Below are 14,558 nucleotides of genomic sequence, written 5' to 3'. Positions count from 1 at the left end.
ATATGATGAGATGCGACGTACTCGCACGCACGCACGCGACGTCAGGCGTGCACATGCCTGATTCAAATTTTAGTTGCTATAGCGACGTGTGTAATGATATGAATTCTGACTGAATATATAAACTTTCGAACCCATTGCTATCTGTTGGTGAGAGACAAGGCGACTACAAACACTGTTGGAGAATACTTTCTGTGCACAAATTGCGATTTTTACCGGATTTCGGAGGATTTGGGAGCAAGGAGTTCAGATTATATCTGAAAACACCTTTATTTTGTTGTACTTTTCTTAATTTGGAGGAAGTTTGGAGAGTTATTTCATATTTTTTTTTCTTCTTTGGAGGAGTATTTCTGAGGACAGTATTTCTTTCTTTCTTTCTTTCTTTCTTTCTTTCTTTCTTTCTTTCTATATTTATTTAATAATTTAATTGCTTAGTTATTTTAGTCATTTATTCTTTAATTTTTCTTTTTTTTTCATATATTGGAGTTTGCAGGAGGTTTCAGTGGCTATGAGTGAAAGACCGGGTGAGTGTTTTATATTTCATTTGTTTATTAATGGTATTATTATCGGTATGTTTCATTTGTTTATTATTAGTATATTATGTTATAGTGTGATGTTGTACATTTTAAGTTAATGCAAAGAAATGTGTGTAAATGAACTTATTTCAACCCAAATTTTCCCTAGCTAAATATATTCCTGTAAATGAGACTGAATGCCTTATCAAAACACTTAATTAAAATGAATTAGTAAAATATGTGTTTTATTCCTTGTCACAATTATAATAGTGGGAAACTATTTTATTTTACTCAAGAAACTTAAAAAATATTATGTAACACAATTTGATGTGACACTGATTAAGTATTGTGTGTATGAAATATTCCAGCCCCAGGCCGCTCCAGATGCAGGAGTGCAGCTTTCACCCAGACAGCTATTCAGGAGGTTTGGAGACGTGGCTCTGGAAACCAGGATCAGGAACCGCTGCCAAACCTAACCCAGCCACTGAGCCTACCTGGCTATATAGCACCTCTGCCTTCCGAGTTGGCCGTTTCTGTGTCCACGGATGAGCCTAACAGGAAGAGGAAGTGGCAGAGCGGCAGCCAGGGAGATGAGCGTCCATCCACCTCATGCAGAAGACCTACCAAACGCTCTTGCAGAGGTCAGAATAGGCTTATATTAAAGAGGTTATGGCTCAGTTATGAAATTATTTGTCACTGAAAAAGTTCTTTAGCTGTTTGATGTAAAAACTGTCAACGTAGTGTTCTTTTACAGTTGTAGATACTGCAACATGTTTTCTCATAAAATAATTTTTTTGTGATTTTATATGTTACAAAAGCATATGAGAAGGGCCCATTGCTGGGAAGAGGTGGCTTTGGCTCAGTTTATGCTGGGACGCGCAGATCTGATGGACTGCCAGTAAGACATTTTTTTCCTAAAATTGAATTGATATCAGTAAATGTCATATTCCACAGTTAGGCAGGTGTGATTTACTGTGCTTTATCTGTCTACAGGTCGCCATCAAGTATGTCTCTAAATGCAAGATGCACAGGAGACTGAAAGTTGTAAGTGAATCTGTTGTTGTGTTTGACATCTCATTGGTTTGCACACATCCTCATTCAGGCCTGGGTATACTTTGGCATTTGTCACTGCAGGAAGGCCATGGTCGGCTGCCGCTGGAGGTGGCGTTGATGACCCTGGTCAACTCAGCTCCTGCCTGCCCCAATGTCCTGCAGCTGGTGGAGTGGTTTGACAGTCCCGATCACTACAGCATGATCCTGGAATGCCCAGTTCCTTGCCAAGATCTCCAGAGTTTCTGTGAAGAGAACAGCGGCCTGGATGAGATCCTGGCCAAGAAAGTGCTGCTGCAGCTCATCACGGCACTGAAACACTGTGAGAGCCGCGGAGTCCTGCACCGGGACGTCAAGCCACAGAATCTGCTGATTTCCACAGACTCACATAACATCAAGCTGCTGGACTTTGGTTGTGGAGATCTACTAAAGGACTACTAAAAAGCCTACAGATCATTTGAAGGTTGGTTTCTGTTACAGCAGGAAAGATCTCACTACAACACTCTGTGGATGTATTTGTATATGGACATTTCTAAACTTTTGGTGTTCAAACTAAAAGAAACTATTCTGACTCTCTATTTGGAGCCTTTTCACTGGATTTTTTTGGTCTTGTGGGGTCTCTCAGGCACACCTCAGTACGCCCCTCCTGAGTGGTTTCGTCGGCGCCGCTATCATGCAGGACCGGCTACTGTTTGGTCAGTGGGGGTGACGCTCTACAAAATCCTGTGCGGTCGTTTGCCCTTCAGAACCGCATCGAGGGTCACCTCCAAAACCATACTGAACTTTCCTAGAGAGCTGTCTACAGGCAAGAGATAAAAATCATGTCCAGATCGAGGTGAAGTTTGCTGTTTTGTGTTGCTGAACACAAGTACTGTGTTGTGTGTAACAGAGTGCCGTCAGTTGATCAGCTGGTGTCTCAGTGTAGCGGCGGCAGATCGCCCCAGTTTAGACGACATTGAGCACCACCCCTGGTTACACTGAACAGGTGGACAATGACATTACATTCATGTGAATCACTGCAGTCATTGGTTGGATTGTATTGTTAGGATCAGTCTGGATAAATGATTTGAATTGTTTGTATAGGGTGACCAGGACTGACACAGAAACTGTAGAGAACAGCTTTGCTCTGGGTGGATGCTGGAGGAGCTGAACACACAGCACCAGTTGAAACCAAAGCTCAGATAGGACCAGCTAGTTGGGCAGAGTTTAAAGTAGTGAAATAAATGTACTGTTTGTAGTTTTTATATGCAAAGTAGCATGATGTGTAATTTAAAATTAGGACAGGGAAAGGGACCCAGAAATAAACATTTGAAGAAATAAACTTTAGAGAAATAAATCTAAGATTGTGTACTTTACAGCTTTAATGAGGGAAAAAACTACAAAACTAAAAAGCAATTAATCCCCCCGCTTATGGAACTCCCTTCCCCTTGATATTGTCATGTATCTGGTCTGTCTTCTCATCATGAACTCTTGCACACACATTCTGGACTGCAATCCTCATAAGCCACTGCACCAATCACTGCACACAGCTGCTCCTTGTTTCCCACTGAACTGATTGCTGCACACACCTGTTTCACATTTACCCACATGCATTTAAGCCACAGACACACACACTTCCTTGCGAAGTCTTATTGTTCCTATGGTCGTAATTCTAAGCGTTTATCTCTGTGTTGGATTCTCTGTGTATGACTCTGGACTGTGTACCCCGTTGACGATTCCTGCTACCTGCCATTGCGACCATTGCCTGAGTATCGAACTGTTTACTGGATTTCCTACGTTGTTCCTGTTTTCCGGTGATTACTCTTGATTGTTGACGATTCTCAATAAATGCTGCGAATGGATCCGAACGTCTCTGACCCTCCTTGTGACAGATATTCGCAAAGGTGATTGTTGACTTTTAAAAAACGTCTTAAGACATATACAGGATTTTTTATAATATGTTTACTTACTGCGCCTTGTTTTTATATACGGACTATTTACTGTGTGTTTTTGTTTTGTGTAGTGATTTGTATCTTTATTTATTTTTTATCTTTATTTGCTTGTGAGGTGACCTTGGGTGTTTTGAAAGGCGCCATCAAATAAAATGTATTATTATTATTATTATTATTAATCAATTTTACAACAACAAATAATTATAAAACAATTGATTTAAAATGTAAAAATATTTCATTTGTTTAAGAGTGTAGAGAGATTGACTGCAATTCTGTAGCAGTAGTTTGTACTAATAGTTAATGTTGCTGCAACGTTTGTATTGCTATAACAAAGATTATATTGGTCATGTTACCAAAAAACAAAAGTGTTTAAAATAGGTTTATATTTTGTATTATTACTTTAAATATACTGGTAAAGTCAAATGCTTAATGTGTAATTTATGTGTGTATTATGAGTTCATACACTGTGTTTTTAATAGTTGTTTATTATCAATATAGTATTAGTTATATTATTTTTTTGTTAAATGTAATTCAGCTAGAATGTTTATATGCTAAAAAAAAACTATTTATTATTACTATTTATTTTTTCACATTTTCTTCAGTTTAATTAAACTGTACCACAATTGTTGAACATTTTGTAACAGTTTTATTGTGTTTACTCTACTTAATACATTTAAAAATTTAAGGTTTCTTATTTCACTTGTGTTAAAACTACATGAATCATTTTTGTTGACGTAACTAACTGGACGGTGGATCAGTATTTCCCAGCATGCTTTGAAACTGACTGCTTTAGGAGAGTAAATTAAGCGATATATAACTTTTTTTTAGTAAAGAAAAGGACATATTTGTTATTAATGTTAAGTTGTGTTGTACATTTAGAGGAGTTTCTGTAATGTTTTTAAATTTTGTGGTTACCATTATGCAGAGTTTGCATTGGACTCACAGTACATTAGTAGTGATACACAGGCAGTGTTCGTGGAGGTGTGACAAACAGTTCTATTATTTCCCTTAGCACAAGCTGCGGTGTTCTTCTCACCTGAGCCCCTCTCGAACCTTGGACAGTAGCTTTGCAGCCATCTTTCTATACCCTGCCCTTGGTTTATTATTTGTTTGCAATTTGTAGCACTTATACCTGTCACGCTTTCACCTGATGTCCCATTAAAACAGTAAGGAAATATAAAACCTTCTGGTAACACCAGACTAACTTTTACATCAACAGTTTCAGTTTCATTTTTACTTGATGCACTACCTTCTTTCTTGCACGTTTCATTCATACAACAGTAATTATGGTACCGTTTAGTTTCATCAGTATAGGGTGTTGTTACCCTCTTTACACACCTAGGAGACCATAAATACATTTTCCCTGCATAATATGTACGGAACACAGTAAAATTGGGGGGTTCATAGTTATGGACAAATGGTTTCAAGGATACAGTTATTATGGTGCGGAATAATTCTTGACACACCACACATGATTCATTGGTCAGTCGACGCGCTGTCCAGTTGGCATACTGCCAGAAGAGGTTTCTTTTGGCCTCTTCCTTTGAAGCGTTGGGTACCATGAGTCCAGCTAGGACAATACACATTATTGCTCTGGAAAACAAAAACAGTTAGTACATGTAATTCATTGTTTTTCATTTCGGGGGTTTCACTCTGGTTGCATGAATCCACTGTGGAAAAGGATCAGTTAAAACAGCAGTTCTGGTCACAGCTAGTATCTCTGTAGGCCCATCATACAGAGAGTCATTGAGGCCCCCGGTTTTTAGTTTCTTTATCAATACTTGATTGCCCACTTCAAAGGGGTGTGAGTTAGCTTTAGGGATCTCAGGGTGTTTCATGTTAACCCTTTCCCAGAACTCAGTTAATTTTTCTATTAGGCCTACAGAGTACTCAGACATATGATCAGTTAACATCACACCTATCCCTACCATTCCGTGGCGCCAAGGGATGGGGAAAGGTCGGCCCATCACCACCTCATAGGGTGATAAGTTGTCTAAATTCGGCTGAGGCATCATTCTTAGGTCTGCTAAGACAATTGGAAGGACCCTTGTCCAATCGGATGTATTCATACTAATCATTGCTTTTCTTATCTTTTGTAAAGATACTTTTGATGTGAAAGGTGTGCCCTTATCGGAATCTATTGATACCGGGGTACCATATCTGGGTATGATTTCTTTGGTTAAAAACTGCACGACCATATTGGCGTTTTCTTTGGCACATGGAAAGGCCTCTACCCACTTGGAAAATTTGTCCAGAAGCACCAAGAGGTATTTAAAAGGTCCCCTCTAGGGCATGTGTGTAAAATCAACCTGCCATTCAGTAAATGGTTGGTTAGGCCTCGGCAGGTGTTGATGTTTTGCTGGAGGTTTGCTTATATTATTTTTAGCGCAAGTTAAACATCTGTCAAGAATGTCATTAACCGTTTGAGGTAATTGGTCGACGCCAAATAGACCTCGCATTGTTTCTAGTACCCCTCTTCGGCCGCGATGAGTGATACCATGAAATTCGCGGATGAGAAACGGTAAAACAGACGTAGGTAAACACAGTCGACCCTCTTTGTCACGCCAGAGGTCATCGGGTCCCTGAGATGCAGAAAAAACTGACCAGAATTGACGGTCAGATTCACTTGCTGCTTTCTGGACAGCGACAAGGTCAACATCTGGAATTAGTGATTACGTCATTTTTGAGGTTGACACTACAGCAACATTAACATGGGCTTGGAGGCCCCTCTTGAGCAGCCGTTTTTGCATTTAGGTCAGCCAATGAGTTACCCTTAGCCTCATCTGTGTATAAATTCGAGTGACCCTTTGTTTTTACTATAGCTAACGAGCAAGGTAGACAAGAGGCCTCAGTGTGTTTCAACAAGATGCTGTTGTTTACTGAAGAAAATAGTTTGCAGTGTCATCAGCAGAAGTCAGCTTCAACACTCTCGATGGAGTGCAGACAGCGACTGAGTGCAGATAGAGACTGACACACACACATGGAGGCTTTATCTATTTTCAAGGTTGTCTTAGCCGGGCAAGACTCTTTATCACTATGTTGGACACACACACTTAGGTCGATAATTTTCTGGTTTTAGGCAGGGAACGGCCTCGAGCAGACGCGTCTCATCAGACTTATTACACATTTTTGACATTATTATGAACTTATAATCTGCGCCAGTGAAATGGCTGTGCCACGACAATTTTATCAACATTTCCACGAAGTGTAATGGTTTGTCCACTTCTGGTAACATGCTCAAAATGTCTTTCAAAGTCGAGACGGACGGCGAAGTTATCTCTATGTGGCCCTGTAGTTTTGTATCCATAAATGAGCTTCATTTATTTTCTCGACGGGCGCTGCTGGGGGCGCGCGGCGAGCCACGTAAGTAAGCGCGGGCACGACAGGCGCGGGTGCAGGATAAGGCGGCGGCGCGCATGGCGAGAATGTGGAAACAGACTGGATAGAGTTTGTTTGTAAATTGAGTCGCTTTGGTCGTTTGTTTTTTTTTTTTGTTTTTTTTTTTTTGCAAATTGGACTGGGCTTCGTCTAACTATAGTTTCTCGTTCTTACCCGTCGGCTTTTTCGGTACCACATTCCTGACAGATTTTGGCAGTGAAATACCCTGTTTATCATTCCACACTGTTTGCATTTTTAACCAAACATCATACCCGTCTTTCATATATTTTTGGTCCCATTCAGGGTCACCTTCGCCTTTATAAGTCAATCGAAAAGCTTGTGCCATATGATTTGGGTCAAAAGAACCCATTCGGGGATATGTAGGATACACACCATTGGCTTCGGTCCAACCCGAAAAATTATTCACCCATGAATGTAAAAACCCCAACTACATCTATTCATCCAATCATTTGGTGTTTCGCCAGGATTTGGTTTAGGATAGGTGGCTCCCATGACAGATATTACAGATAATAGATATTCACCTCACCACGGGACAGACCGAGACTCACACTTTTGCTTTTAATTTCGTTTTCAATTTTGATTTCTATAGCACTCTTCCCAGCCTCGCTGAGGGTATACCTTACGTCAGTACAGATAGTCAGACTATACTCTGTCTTACCTTACTACGCAGTTAAACAATTGGTAATCAGACAGTCAGACTATACTCTGTCTTGCCCGAGTTACGCAATTTAATCAGCAATTACTAATTAGACAGTCAGACTATACTCTGTCTTGCCCAAGTCACGTAATTACAGACACACAGTAATAGTAATGTCACTAATCAGGTAGTCAAACTTTGTCTTACCTGATCAGAGACATCACGAAGGGGTCACCAAATTACGCAATGGCAAAACATGAAGTTGAACATGCTAGAATAAATTAATTGGACCTAAACCAACTAAACTGTCTTGATCAAACTAAACAGATTTATTTTGTGTTAATTAAATTAAATTGTGTGCAAAATGTTTTTCAATTAAATCAAGTAGTGTAATGAATTCATTTTGTGAGTATATGATGTTGTCCCTCTCTTTGCATGTGATTGTTGTGTCCAGCTTATTTTTTTTTTTTTTTGTTGTTGTTGTTGTAATTAACTTGTTTTTTTAAAATGAAGAATATTGATGTTGAATGAGTAACAACAAAACTTAAGTATATCTTAAAAATATAATTTGTTAGTTTACAAATGATCTATTTTAGTTACAAATTAGAATTACCAATTATTCTAACTTTGTTTATGTAAGTCTTTCCCATGAAATTCCACTCTAAAAACTGCAGTATTACGTGATTTAATGGTTTTATATTCTTTTTAATGTAAAATGCTTAAGGGGAGACATTGCAGGCAAAAACACTGTTTTTTCATGCACCTATTAAGTTTAAGATTTTAGGCTTTTTGGTGTTTCATAAAGTTTTTTTCAGACTGGTGGAAAGAAAACACCCAAAAGACACTGTTAAGTGTTTCTTTTATAGCACGTTATCTATTTGTGTCAATAGAATTTAATTACAATACATATTTTTAAAGGCCGTTTTCTCTAAATTAGTTTTCTGTCCTAATTTTTTTTAATTATGGAGTGACAATATGAGATACCCAAAATTCCCTCTGTAAAAACATTTGACTGTAATATGTCAACAAGAATGTTGAAACTGACTTCATACAGTGTTTAGATTTTTGTACTAGAAATGTATGCAAATTAGCACATATTTCATTAAATTGTATCACTTCAAAAATACTTTAAATATAGTGATATAAACACGATTTGTTTAATTCTTACTAAATTCATGATTTTGCCATATTGAAGCAAATAAAAAGTTGATGGATTAAATAATCTATATTTATTTACCTTGATGGTTTTATGGTTTGGATTGATTGTTTCTTTATAGTCACTGATTGTTAGCACCAGTATTTACTGTAGCAGTAGTTAGTACTAATAATTAATGATGCTGGAATATTGTTATAAAAAGATTATATTAGTCATGTTAAAAGTGTTTTAAATAGGTTTATATTTTAAATGATTACTTTGAATATGCTGGTAAATTGAAATGCATTTTTTATGTGTTTTTATGAGTTCATACACTGTGTTTTAAATGGTTGCTTATTATCAATAAATATTTGTATTGTCTATTGTCAGTTTTATTTTTTATTATTTTAGTTAACATTTGTAATGGTTGAATGTTTATACACTCAAAAACGATTTTCTTCCCACATTTTGTTCAGATAAGCGATGACATGTTTCAGTTGTGACTGTTTCGGTACTGACAATTTTACCTAAGTTTTAGCTCAAAGATGCCAATTAGCACATGGTTAGCTAACACAGTTCTGGACAGTTGTACACACATAAAAACTAAATGTTATGGAGTAACACCTTGATTGGTTAATAGCAGAAAAATTGTAGATTTTCAGACTTTAGAACTAATTTATGTTCATTTATTAAAATAATGGGGCCATCACCATGTAGCAATGAGAGAGACACACACACACACACACACACACACACACACACACACACACACACACACACACACAGGAATATTTCCTGATTATAAATGTAGGGGTGCAGTTAAAATCAGTCTCAGCTAGTGGACTAAAACATACACTGACTGGGTAGTGACATGAAAATGCAGGACACATTTCTTTTACATAAAGTTTCAAAATTTACAAAGATTATTTTAAATAAATATAGATTTTTTAACTTCACTTTTTTTAAAAATGAAAAAGATATTTTTAAAAACAGCAATGGAATAAAATGCAAAAATTATTTCAATATCATTTTCAGAAGTTGAAATTTAGGGGTTAGGGTTAAGGACAGCCACCTCTTAACTGAAAGTACCTAATAAATGATGACTTTATATATATTAAGCGTACTGATATGTTAAACATATTGAGGGTTGCAAAAGATAATAGAAGGAACTTAGTAAACATCTTTTTTTATTATTATTAATTATTATTAATTATTAAACAGCTATATGTATATATATGCCTATTCGGATGCAACCATGAACTAGTTGAGGTACGGAGTTAGGAAAGGTCACGTGATTTGAATACGCGCATACGTAATAAATGTGTGGTAATAATGAATTAAATCAAATCAATATATTGAATTAAGGTAGGCGATACAATGGATTCTGTATGAATATTTAATCAACTGACATAAGACTTGTATGTGTGATTAATTAGCATTGTTAATTAGCATTAGATTTACGTCGGACATAGCTTGAGCCGTTTCCACAGTCGACACTTATCGATTTAATTTCAGCTTTTCGTTTGGATGGCAAACAACAGTAGGTCATTTAACCGAGTAATTAATAAATGAGTTTGTAAATGTTAAATAAAATAAATAACAGATTCCCAGTCAAATAAATACATATAAATTACACGAATCTATTTTAATTGATTTCTATTTGTAATAAACTATGAATTTAAATTAGAAGATGATTCAGCTAACTTATTTTAAGGACTATATGATGAATCAGGGCTAGGGGAAAAAGTTTACGTGTTCAGATAAATCTCACAAATTAAAAAAAAGTCAGGATTTGCTTTTCAATTCAATACATATGATGAGATGCGACGTACGCGCACGCACGCACGCGACGTCAGGCGTGCACATGCCTGATTCAAATTTTAGTTGCTATAGCGACGTGTGTAATGATATGAATTCTGACTGAATATATAAACTTTCGAACCCATTGCTATCTGTTGGTGAGAGACAAGGCGACTACAAACACTGTTGGAGAATACTTTCTGTGCACAAATTGCGATTTTTACCGGATTTCGGAGGATTTGGGAGCAAGGAGTTCAGATTGTATCTGAAAACACCTTTATTTTGTTGTACTTTTCTTAATTTGGAGGAATTTTGGAGAGTTATTTCATTTTTTTTCTTCTTTGGAGGAGTATTTCTGAGGACAGTATTTCTTTCTTTCTTTCTTTCTTTCTTTCTTTCTTTCTTTCTTTCTTTCTTTCTTTCTTTCTTTCTTTCTATATTTATTTAATAATTTAATTGCTTAGTTATTTTAGTCATTTATTCTTTATTTTTTCTTTTTTTCATATATTGGAGTTTGCAGGAGGTTTCAGTGGCTATGAGTGAAAGACCAGGTGAGTGTTTTATATTTCATTTGTTTATTAATGGTATTATTATTGGTATGTTTCATTTGTTTATTATTAGTATATTATGTTATAGTGCGATGTTGTACATTTTAAGTTAATGCAAAGAAATGTGTGTAAATGAACTTATTTCAACCCAAATTTTCCCTAGCTAAATATATTCCTGTAAATGAGACTGAATTCCTTATCAAAACACTTAATTAAAATGAATTAGTAAAATATGTGTTTTATTCCTTGTCATAATTATAATAGTGGGAAACTATTTTATTTTACTCAAGAAACTTAAAAAATATGACGTAACACAATTTGATGTGACACTGATTAAGTATTGTGTGTATGAAATATTCCAGCCCCAGGCCGCTCCAGATGCAGGAGTGCAGCTTTCACCCAGACAGCTATTCAGGAGGTTTGGAGACGTGGCTCTGGAAACCAGGATCAGGAACCGCTGCCAAACCTAACCCAGCCACTGAGCCTACCTGGCTATATAGCACCTCTGCCTTCTGAGTTGGCCGTTTCTGTGTCCACGGATGAGCCTAACAGGAAGAGGAAGTGGCAGAGCGGCAGCCAGGGAGATGAGCGTCCATCCACCTCATGCAGAAGACCTACCAAACGCTCTTGCAGAGGTCAGAATAGGCTTATATTAAAGAGGTTATGGCTCAGTTATGAAATTATTTGTCACTGAAAAAGTTCTTTAGCTGTTTGAACTGTCAACGTAGTGTTATTTTACAGTTGTAGATACTGCAGCATGTTTTCTCATAAAATAATTTTTTTGTGATTTTATATGTTACAAAAGCATATGAGAAGGGCCCATTGCTGGGAAGAGGTGGCTTTGGCTCAGTTTATGCTGGGACGCGCAGATCTGATGGACTGCCAGTAAGAAATTTTTTTCCTAAAATTGAATTGATTTCAGTAAATGTCATATTCCACAGTTAGGCAGGTGTGATTTACTGTGCTTTATCTGTCTACAGGTCGCCATCAAGTATGTCTCTAAATGCAAGATGCACAGGAGACTGAAAGTTGTAAGTGAATCTGTTGTTGTGTTTGACATCTCATTGGTTTGCACACATCCTCATTCAGGCCTGGGTATACTTTGGCATTTGTCACTGCAGGAAGGCCATGGTCGGCTGCCGCTGGAGGTGGCGTTGATGACCCTGGTCAACTCAGCTCCTGCCTGCCCCAATGTCCTGCAGCTGGTGGAGTGGTTTGACAGTCCCGATCACTACAGCATGATCCTGGAACGCCCAGTTCCTTGCCAAGATCTCCAGAGTTTCTGTGAAGAGAACAGCGGCCTGGATGAGATCCTGGCCAAGAAAGTGCTGCTGCAGCTCATCACGGCACTGAAACACTGTGAGAGCCGCGGAGTCCTGCACCGGGACGTCAAGCCACAGAATCTGCTGATTTCCACAGACTCACATAACATCAAGCTGCTGGACTTTGGTTGTGGAGATCTACTAAAGGACTCAGCCTACAGATCATTTGAAGGTTGGTTTCTGTTACAGCAGGAAAGATCTCACTACAACACTCTGTGGATGTATTTGTATATGGACATTTCTAAACTTTTGGTGTTCAAACTAAAAGAAATATTCTGACTCTCTATTTGGAGCCTTTTCACTGGATTTTTTTGGTCTTGTGGGGTCTCTCAGGCACACCTCAGTACGCCCCTCCTGAGTGGTTTCGTCGGCGCCGCTATCATGCAGGACCGGCTACTGTTTGGTCAGTGGGGGTGACGCTCTACAAAATCCTGTGCGGTCGTTTGCCCTTCAGAACCGCATCGAGGGTCACCTCCAAAACCATACTGAACTTTCCTAGAGAGCTGTCTACAGGCAAGAGATAAAAATCATGTCCAGATCGAGGTGAAGTTTGCTGTTTTGTGTTGCTGAACACAAGTACTGTGTTGTGTGTAACAGAGTGCCGTCAGTTGATCAGCTGGTGTCTCAGTGTAGCGGCGGCAGATCGCCCCAGTTTAGACGACATTGAGCACCACCCCTGGTTACACTGAACAGGTGGACAATGACATTACATTCATGTGAATCACTGCAGTCATTGGTTGGATTGTATTGTTAGGATCAGTCTGGATAAATGATTTGAATTGTTTGTATAGGGTGACCAGGACTGACACAGAAACTGTAGAGAACAGCTTTGCTCTGGGTGGATGCTGGAGGAGCTGAACACACAGCACCAGTTGAAACCAAAGCTCAGATAGGACCAGCTAGTTGGGCAGAGTTTAAAGTAGTGAAATAAATGTACTGTTTGTAGTTTTTGTATGCAAAGTAGCATGATGTGTAATTTAAAATTAGGACAGGGAAAGGGACCCAGAAATAAACATTTGAAGAAATAAACTTTAGAGAAATAAATCTAAGATTGTGTACTTTACAGCTTTAATGAGGGAAAAAACTACAAAACTATAAAGCAATTAATCCCCCCGCTTATGGAACTCCCTTCCCCTTGATATTCGCAAAGGTGATTGTCTGTTGACTTTTAAAAAACGTCTTAAGACATATACAGGATTTTTTATAATATGTTTACTTACTGCGCCTTGTTTTTATATACGGACTATTTACTGTGTGTTTTTGTTTTGTGTAGTGATTTGTATCTTTATTTATTTTTTATCTTTATTTGCTTGTGAGGTGACCTTGGGTGTTTTGAAAGGCGCCATCAAATAAAATGTATTATTATTATTAATCAATTTTACAACAACAGATAATTATAAAACAATTGATTTAAAATGTAAAAATATTTCATTTGTTTAAGAGTGTAGAGAGATTGACTGCAATTCTGTAGCAGTAGTTTGTACTAATAGTTAATGTTGCTGCAACGTTACGTTTGTATTGCTATAACAAAGATTATATTGGTCATGTTACCAAAAAACAAAAGTGTTTAAAATAGGTTTATATTTTGTATTATTACTTTAAATATACTGGTAAAGTCAAATGCTTAATGTGTAATTTATGTGTGTATTATGAGTTCATACACTGTGTTTTTAATAGTTGTTTATTATCAATATAGTATTTGTTATATTATTTTTTGTTAAAAAATGTAATTCAGCTAGAATGTTTATATGCTAAAAAACCTATTTATTATTACTATTTATTTTTTCACATTTTCTTCAGTTTAATTAAACTGTACCACAATTGTTGAACATTTTGTAACAGTTTTATTGTGTTTACTCTACTTAATACATTAAAAAATTTAAGGTTTCTTATTTCACTTGTGTTAAAACTACATGAATCATTTTTGTTGACGTAACTAACTGGACGGTGGATCAGTATTTCCCAGCATGCTTTGAAACTGACTGCTTTAGGAGAGTAAATTTAGGGATTAAGCGATATATTACTTTTTTTTGTAAAGAAAAGGACATATTTGTTATTAATGTTAAGTTGTGTTGTACATTTAGAGGAGTTTCTGTAATGTTTTTAAATTTTGTGGTTACCATTATGCAGAAGAGTGTCACCTGTGCTTAGGCTGTGGCAAAACATGAAGTTGAACATGCTAGAATAAATTAATTGGACCTAAACCAACTAAGCTGTCTTGATC

General features: G+C 37.1%; 1 protein-coding gene and 1 pseudogene across 1 annotated transcript; both read left to right on the top strand.

The window, feature by feature from the left end:
• Window positions 1-505: 505 nt before the first annotated feature.
• On the top strand, window positions 506-2,835 carry LOC141334796 (serine/threonine-protein kinase pim-3-like; annotated as a pseudogene).
• A 9,187-nt stretch (window positions 2,836-12,022) lies between these two features.
• LOC141335787 (serine/threonine-protein kinase pim-3-like) lies at window positions 12,023-13,187 on the top strand. The gene is made up of 4 exons (XM_073841342.1): window positions 12,023-12,043; window positions 12,134-12,506; window positions 12,668-12,847; window positions 12,932-13,187. Exons 1-4 carry the CDS (start codon window positions 12,023-12,025, stop codon window positions 13,021-13,023), a joined length of 666 nt encoding a protein of 221 aa, XP_073697443.1. The 3' UTR covers window positions 13,024-13,187.
• The last annotated feature ends 1,371 nt before the right edge of the window (window positions 13,188-14,558 follow it).

This window comes from Garra rufa, chromosome 5, assembly GCF_049309525.1.
Source record: "Garra rufa chromosome 5, GarRuf1.0, whole genome shotgun sequence".
NCBI classification, from domain to species: Eukaryota; Metazoa; Chordata; class Actinopteri; order Cypriniformes; family Cyprinidae; genus Garra; species Garra rufa.
This window is presented reverse-complemented; position numbering and strand designations above follow the sequence as displayed.

What these genes read in the sequence shown, in the direction of transcription:
- LOC141335787 (XM_073841342.1), top strand. Translation starts at nt 12,023, where the DNA reads ATGCACAGGAGACTGAAAGTT. An exon ending in TGCACAGGAGACTGAAAGTT is followed by an intron (nt 12,044 to 12,133) that starts GTAAGTGAATCT and finishes TTGTCACTGCAG; the next exon opens with GAAGGCCATGGTCGGCTGCC. An exon ending in TCCTAGAGAGCTGTCTACAG is followed by an intron (nt 12,848 to 12,931) that starts GCAAGAGATAAA and finishes TGTGTGTAACAG; the next exon opens with AGTGCCGTCAGTTGATCAGC.